Below are 8,352 nucleotides of genomic sequence, written 5' to 3' on the forward strand. Positions count from 1 at the left end.
AAATATGTGTGCTTTAATTGCAAATCTGTACTATTTATCATTAGTTCATTTCATGGTGAAGACAGAGTCACTCACATTAATCAATTATGAAGTTATATAAAGTGACTTAGGTGCATAATTCCAGCGAAAAATAACAAATCCTTAGGTGCTTGACCACAAATGGGACTTTAACTTTGAATATGTGCAGCCAACAACAAATTCCAGCCTTAGACAAACTTAAAATACAAGGCTACACGTATGACGGTGGCCAACATGAATTTTCATCACTCTTTGTGCCGCTTGCATGAAATACGTGCGATTAGCATCCACCTTCTGTGTATTATTCTTTAAATACGATATATGAAATGTTCCTGCTCATACAGTACAATTTTACAAATTTGAGGTCAAATTAGATCCATTTAGTGCATTTGGTATTGATTTAGAGTAAAATGACATTTTTGCAGGGAAAATTGTAAATTTAAAAAAAACAGCATAACTGATTAAGCCTCAGATCTCTATGTCCTCCACAGAATCTTCCTCTTTTTTCATTTCAAAAGCTTGTCTGCTGAGTTGTTGGTAGAGGAAGACCGAGGCTTTGAGGAGGCGATCAGGTTACTTTTGTTAATAATGATTTGCTCTGTTTTGGCTCTGATGAAGATCGTGAAGTTGTTGATCCGAAAAAGGAAAGTTTAAATAGTTGATGGATCCATGTGGCACAGGACAGACAAAAATGGAGACGTTTGTGGAGGCTACGCACCAGCAGTGGCGTGACGGGCTGAAATGATGATGATGAAATAGTTGATTTTTTAGCCTGGTTAGTTAGTTTTATGTTTCTCTTTACTCATAAATAAATCTTGTTTTTCTGTTGTCTCTGCCACCAGATGTTCCACAGTCCTGATGGAGAATGAGGTTCAATGTCAGCTCAGTATCCAGTAGAACTCCAGTCTGGACCAAGAAGAACCAGAACCTTCACAGATCAAAGAGGAACAGGAAGAACCGTGTGGTCATCAGGAGGGAGAGCAGCTTGTTCAGAATCAGGAGACTGAGATGAAGGTGGAGTTTGAGTCTGAATGTGAAGAAACATCCAAAGTCTGTGAAGATCCCACGTTTGAGATGAAGGAGGAGACTGATCATGAGTCCAGCCTGCAGAACATCATCAGGATTCCTGTCATCATCTTACATGAAATAGGTTTGTAAACCTGAACATTCTGGTTGTAGCTGCTCCTTAAGTTTCAAAATCAGATCAGAAAAAAGCCACAATCTTTTGGTTGTTTATTTTCACGTAACCAAACAAATCACCAACAAATTACTGTGAAAATCTAAAGAAAGAAAAACAAAATACACTATTTAGAATGCACATTTTACGTAAAAACTTTCAAATTTACAATACAATAAAACAATATTACTGTGAGCCCTCTGATCACATATTTCAGGAGTTGTTAGTCCATTTTCAGTCTTTCCACTGTGCTCCGTTCTGTCTTCTTCCAGCGTGTTCTCTGCTTTCTTTTTTGGAATGCTAATGCTGTCCCATCTGGCTGTTATGATCCAGCTCATGTGCAATTTCTTTGTTTACCACAAGGTGTCGGCAATGAGACATAAAATTAAATGTAAACCAAATTTATAAAATAAAAACATTTTGAGAAAGCTACACTGGTTAAGTCAGTATTTAAAGAAAACAAAAAATTCAGAATTTATTTGGTCAAATTCCAAATCTTTCTTTTTCCTCAGATGTTCCACAGCTGCACGTCTGTAAAGAGGAGGAGAGGATCTCCAACCTGAAACAGGAGGAATCCGAGCCTCCACAGATCAAGGAGGAGCAGAAGGAGCTCTACATCAGTGAGGAAGGAGAACAGCTGGAACTGAAGCAGGAGAACCAGGATTTTATGATCACTGACACCAAAGCAGAACCAAGTGAGACCAAAGTTCTGGAAGTAAACAGTCCCATCAGAACCAGCAGTCACACTGAGAATGTAGACCACTCTCCCACATTAGAAAATCCCAGTCTTACAGACACGGAGGAAATCTTGATCAAATGTTGTGTTTGTGGGAAAACCTCCAGTGGTTTATACGGGAATCAGTCCCAAATGAAGCATCAGGATGTATTTGTGTCTGGTGTGACTCTAGGTCTTTGTGAACGCTGCAGAACCAGATTATTGTATTTTCTGCACCATAGGACGCACTTGATTACAAGGCTCAACCTCGATGTCAGACTTAATGAACTGAGTTAACAGTAACTCTAGAACTTGTGTGTAATAGGCTACATGTTAGCCACATTAGCATATTCACAATACCTGTAACTCCCAGCCTTGTTAGTAGAACGTTAAAAAAAGGGATATGGCTAAAATAAACATGTGATTACGCTTCTTTTCTGACATTGTCAGTAACATGTGAAAAAACACAGTCTGACGCACTACACGTTAGCCTCTTCAGCATGTTTACTATAATACCCAACCTTTTTTACAATTCATAACAAAGACAGACTGACATTTTGTCAGAGCAGCATGTAACATAACCAAAACGAACCCATATATAAGGCCATTGACTGTGTATCAATGGACTGACCAACCCCTCCCATCTCGTGTTCCAAATAACAAGTACCTGCTGGTTACAAGAAGGCAAAAGTCCCATAGACTTCCACTGAGAAGTAGTTATTTCTCAGTCATTGTATTGTCAGAATAACCATTCTTGCTCTGATACATTCTTCTTAACTCGTTCTTTTTAATCCTATTTTTTTTCTTTATCACCAGTTATTCAAGTTATAAACTGACCAATTAGAGGCCTCAATAAAAGCATATAGTTCCCACTGGCCCCACCTCAAAGGTTTGTTGACAGATTCCTCCGAGCCGTTTTCAGTGGGAGGGGTGTGGGCTTCAAACAACCCGGAACAAGCTCACTCATGATTGGTTGACAGTACTGCCTCTAAAAACGTGACTCAGACCGACTCGGACTAATTGCTGCCAGTGAGTTACAATCGTTTGCAATATAGCAGTCGTCGTATCAGGAAGTGACGGCGAAGGCTCTGGCCTGATTTTGCGACGACTGAAGGTAATGCATTTCCAATGGGGGATCTCAACGCTTCCTATGTCCAGTTCTTATTAACTATCTATGGTTGAAACTCGAGTCAAAGCTAACATCTCATAGAAGAGGGCACAAAATGAACAGCAAAACATTCTGCATGACCTCCTGGAGAGAAGAGTGGACGACGTGGAGCAACAACTAAGACTGAATGATGTCATTCTGACTGGATAACAGCTCAAACTGTGATCCAGGCCTGAAGCAGCTAACGTTAGTAGGGCTGGGTTGAAAAAAATTGATTAATCGATTTGAGCTTAATAGATCAATAATCAATTCACAAAAGATATAAATTGATTTAGCACACAAAGTCCGCTAGCTTGATGCTAATGTTCAATAGAATTTCCCATAGGACAGCTAATGCTAAGTTGACCCAAAAAAATACATTGCTGACTAAATGAACATCTTAATTACTTACAGGCATTCATTTTCCAAACTCTTTTAAGGAAATAATGGTCTAAAACTTAGTTTTTTCCCTCATACTGTTGTCATCTTCTTTAAATAGGTGTACTTCTATAGCACAATCGCCACCTAGTGGTCAAACTGTAACTCCCTCCAGGAGAAGCAGAACAATGTTTACAATGTTAACGATTTTTGTTAGAACTTCTCCTTTAGAGAATCCGTATAACAGTGTATGATATTAACAATCTCATTCTTTTACTGATACATTTTACAATATGTGAACTGGATCAGATTAATATAAAAATATTCAAATTAAATAATAGATTTTTAATGCATTTCTAAACAAATGTGTATAAATTTGTGTCATGAAACTCTCTGAGTCATGTGCTTGCAAGTTAACACTTGCATTACACTATTATAAACTTTGACTGTACTGGCAGTAGCATTCGGTAGACTTTCTACTCTGTCTTTTCACGTGCCTTTCAGCTGAACATCCCTTGCGTCACACATTACATAGACTACAACGACCCCTGTTGGCAGCAGTCAGAAACTGCAGATACATTTTATCACAACTGTAAACTTCAAATTGAATTGAATTGAAGAATCAAAAGAATCGGAAAAAAGCTGAATTGAATCGATTCAGGCTCTTGTGAATTGAATCGAATCGTTTCTGGAAATTATAATCGATACCCAGCCCTAAGCATTAGCGCAGAAGCTAATGGTGGTGCTGCTCGGGCTGCAGACAACAGCGTGGAGAGTCAAGTTGGATCATTTCTCACGTCTAAAGAAATTTCCTTGGATCTAAATACCATAGAGTTCTACTGATTGCTTCCCAGGAGAAAGGAGACTGATACACCTGGCATCCTTATCAAATTTGTGAATCAAAAACACAAGATAGCTCTAATGAAGCAAAGAAAAAAATCAGAAAGGAACAGAAATTTATTTGAACAAGCATCTAACAAAAAAAAAAAACAGAAATTGCAAAGTGTGTCAGACAGCTGAAGCACCGCAGGGAGATCCAGAGATCCTGAGAGACGGACTGCAGGATCTTCGTTAAGCCACTCGTTCTTATTGGCTGGATACACCTGAACCAGGTAATCAGTTATGAGTAGGGACTCGTGACAATTACCAGGTTGGGGTGTGTCCAGCCAATAAGAATATGCCAGAGCAGGGTAAATTGGAAAACATGCAGGAGGGTGGGACTCGAGGCCCGTGGTTGCCCACTCCTGATTCAGACCACTGATCTGAATATGCTGTGTTAAAGTCTGAAATAGTGTCATGTCTACTTACATGTGATTTATTGATAATTAGGGGTTTTCAATGACCTGTAGCTGTGATTGTCAGGTATAAATCTCTGATTAGAAATTATGAACCAGATAAGGATAATTAATGTCAAGGAAATGGAAAGGTCGAGCCGGGATGGGATTAAATTAGTTCTCTTCTTCCTACTCCCTTTCAGGCAATCTGTAATTTATTGCCTAGTTATCCTACACCATGACATCTTTTAATATTTTTACGTACTCTACAATATTGCAAATATTCAAATACTGGTTACAGCCCTATTCTAAGTCTTTTTTTTATTTATTTTTTCCCTCAGATGTTCCACAGCTGCACGTCTGTAAAGAGGAGGAGAGGATCTCCAACCTGAAACAGGAGGAATCCGAGCCTCCACAGATCAAGGAGGAGCAGAAGGAGCTCTACATCAGTGAGGAAGGAGAACAGCTGGAACTGAAGCAGGAGAACCAGGATTTTATGATCACTGACACCAAAGCAGAACCAAGTGAGACCAAAGTTCTGGAAGTAAACAGTCCCATCAGAACCAGCAGTCACACTGAGAATGTAGACCACTCTCCCACATTAGAAAATCCCAGTCTTACAGACACGGAGGAAATCTTGATCAAATGTTGTGTTTGTGGGAAAACCTCCAGTGGTTTATACGGGAATCAGTCCCAAATGAAGCATCAGGATGTATTTGTGTCTGGTGTGACTCTAGGTCTTTGTGAACGCTGCAGAACCAGATTAGATCAAAAGGATTCTGGGACTGTTCAGGTGGAAACTATTTCAGATAAGTTACATTCCTGTGACACCTGTGGAAAGGATTTTGAAAGATTTAGTAATTTGAAAATACACCAATGTGATGAAGGCTCTAAGAAACAAGACATGACGTTTTATAAAGCAGAGAGGAAACTTTCTTGTAAAATATGTGGGGAAACCTTTAGCTATATTAGTACTTTGAAAGCACACATGGAAAGTCACTCAGTTGATCGGCCTTTTGTTTGTGATTTATGTGGAAAAGGTTTTAAAGAAAATTCAAATTTAAGACAACACATGAGGATTCACACAGGTGAGAAGCCGTTTATTTGTGATGTTTGTGGAAAATGTTTCACACGAAAGGATGGATTAGATTTTCATAAAAGAGTTCACACAGGTGAGAAGCCTTTCAATTGTGATACATGTGGAAAAAGTTTTGCTCTGAAGTTACATTTAGTTTGTCATATGAGATCTCACACAGGTGAGAAGCCTTTTAATTGTGAAATATGTGGAAAATGTTTTTCACAAAGATCTCACTTAGTTGTTCACATGAGAACTCACAATGACGAGAGGCCTTTTACTTGTGAAATATGTGGAAAAGCTTTCAGACAAAAGGGTAATGTAAATATTCACATGAATGTTCACTCGAGAGAAAAGTATTTCATTTCTGACACCTGTGGAAAGGGTTTTAAAAGTGTACGTAGTTCGAAAAGGCACATTAAAACAAGCCAATGTGAAAACGGCTTTACCAGAAAACGCACAAAGGTTCATGAAGCAGAGAGGAAACTTTCTTGTAAAATATGTTATAAAACCTTTAGCTACAATTGTGCTTTAAGAGCTCACATGAAGTGTCACTCAACTGAGCGACCTTTCACTTGTGATTTATGTGGTAAAAGTTTCAAACAAAATCCAATTTTAAAACAACACATGACTACTCACACAGGTGAGAAGCCGTTTATTTGTGATATTTGTGGAAAATGTTACACACGAAAGGGTGCATTAGATGTTCACAAAAGAGTTCACACGGGTGAGAAGCCTTTCACGTGTGAAAGATGTGGAAAAGGCTTTGCAGTAAAGGAGCTTTTAGTTCGTCATATGAGAACTCACACAAGTGAAAAGCCTTTTATTTGTGAAACATGTGGGAAATGTTTCACAAATCCTTCTTCTTTAGCTGTTCACAGGAGAATTCATACAGGAGAGAAGCCTTTTACTTGTGAAATAAACAGAGAAGCTTCCCCAATCCCGGGTAATTTAAAACTTCACGAGGATTCACACAGGTGAGAAGCCTTTTACTTGTGACATGGGAAAGTGTGTCTCACTAAAAGGATATTTAGCTTGTCACATGAAGATTCAAACAGGCGAGAAGCCTTTCACATGTGATGCATGTTGAAAAAGAACTAGAACGTTCTGATCTGGTAAAAAGTCACTGAAAGGTCCAGAGATGGTTGACTCTGCTTCAGTATCTGAATAGGGAGATTGGTTGGAGCTCAGCTCTTTCGTGAGAGCCATTGACTACTACACTTTTGTATATTGAAATGTAATATTACCTGAAATGATGTCAAAGTGTTTTTCTGAATGTAATCATTAATAACTCTATTTTGATGATAAATGATCAGAACTGGATTATGAAAACTAAGCAAAAATATCAAATGAAATACTTTAGAATACTTTTCCCACTCATTTTTAAAGCAAGACATCAAACTCTAGTTGTACTTTAGTTAGTAATAATAGTATTTTAATTAATAAAAATGATCCCTAAGTGTGTATTGTATGTATCACTGAAAACATCTCTATATAAATGATTAAGAGTAATTACAATGTTGGGAGAATTGCATCATTTTGTTTTATTTTCTATAATTTTTCTTCTTTTTTTGTTCAATGTATTTTAAATATCTGTGGGTTTTTTGTTGTTTTCTAAACTTCATAGAATAAAACAATAAATAAATTCAAATTAAATCAAGTTATTGTATTTTTTGCTCACACTTTGAATTTAAAAAGCTTAGAGAACAAATCTGTTATTCTGTCTTTCCTCCGGTTTGCAGAGTGGCACAGTGCTTGGCGCTCACAGCAAGAAGATCCCCGGTTCAAGTCCCAACAAAGTTTTTCCTTATCTTTGATTTTGTATTAATAGATTTCAGTTTAGCGTGACATTTGTGCCACCAAACGATCTAACATGGCCTCTTCTTCCAAGGCTCAGAAAGTGAACATGCTCTTTTATCCTTAATTTTGCATCTTTGAAGAAAAAATAAAAATGTTATTTAGTCTGATTTGTCAATTTATGGCTGAGGATCTCCTGAAACAGTAAAATAAATGGCAAAATGTATCTGCTGACATGACATTTAAAAAAAAACCTTTTTGGTTATTAAATGCTCTGGAGCAAAATATTGGAAAAAGTTCAAAGTTACATTTTTTTAAAATATCTGTTTGCTATTAACATTATTCTTTACTGTACCACAGTGTTTTGAGTTAGATTGACAGCAGTAAAAAAGAATGATGACTCACCAAAGTAGACTTCAGGTATAAGCAGAAGATATGGCGTTTTAAACTTATGATGTTAATTTTCACAGGGTGTTTTGTTTATATGAACTCAAGTTGTTTTTTTTCAAAGAAAAATGCTAAATTAATCATAAAAATTGTATTTTCTCATTATATTTCAATGTTGTATTACTTAAAAAAAATTATAGTTAAGACACAAATCATAATGTAACATCCGTCTTGACAGAGCAAAGATGTTTTTCTGCTGCGGACAATTCAAACCAGCTGGTCGCTTTACTACAGATGACAATCTAGACAGAGAGGTGTTCAGAACCCCTATGACAGGGGTCCCCAACTGGCGGACCGCGGTCCGGGTCCGGACCCCGAGACCCT

At 37.6% G+C, this 8,352-nt stretch overlaps 1 protein-coding gene across 2 annotated transcripts in view; it reads left to right on the forward strand.

Annotated features, from left to right (window-relative positions):
* LOC112140605 (gastrula zinc finger protein XlCGF57.1) overlaps positions 1–7,414 on the forward strand; it is a 24,990-nt gene extending 17,576 nt beyond the window's left edge. The window contains exons 3-4 of one of the 2 annotated variants that reach the window (XM_024263604.2): positions 1,708–1,890; positions 5,051–7,414. In XM_024263604.2, coding sequence (XP_024119372.1) covers positions 1,708–1,890; positions 5,051–6,765 — 1,898 coding nt within the window. In that variant the 3' untranslated portion in view covers positions 6,766–7,414. The remainder of the gene's footprint in view (positions 1–1,707; positions 1,891–5,050) is intronic. The other variant, XM_036216199.1, reaches the window with a different exon arrangement.
* Positions 7,415–8,352: the final 938 nt, after the last annotated feature.

The sequence above is a fragment of the Oryzias melastigma genome, linkage group LG17 (genome assembly GCF_002922805.2).
Source record: "Oryzias melastigma strain HK-1 linkage group LG17, ASM292280v2, whole genome shotgun sequence".
NCBI classification, from domain to species: Eukaryota; Metazoa; Chordata; class Actinopteri; order Beloniformes; family Adrianichthyidae; genus Oryzias; species Oryzias melastigma.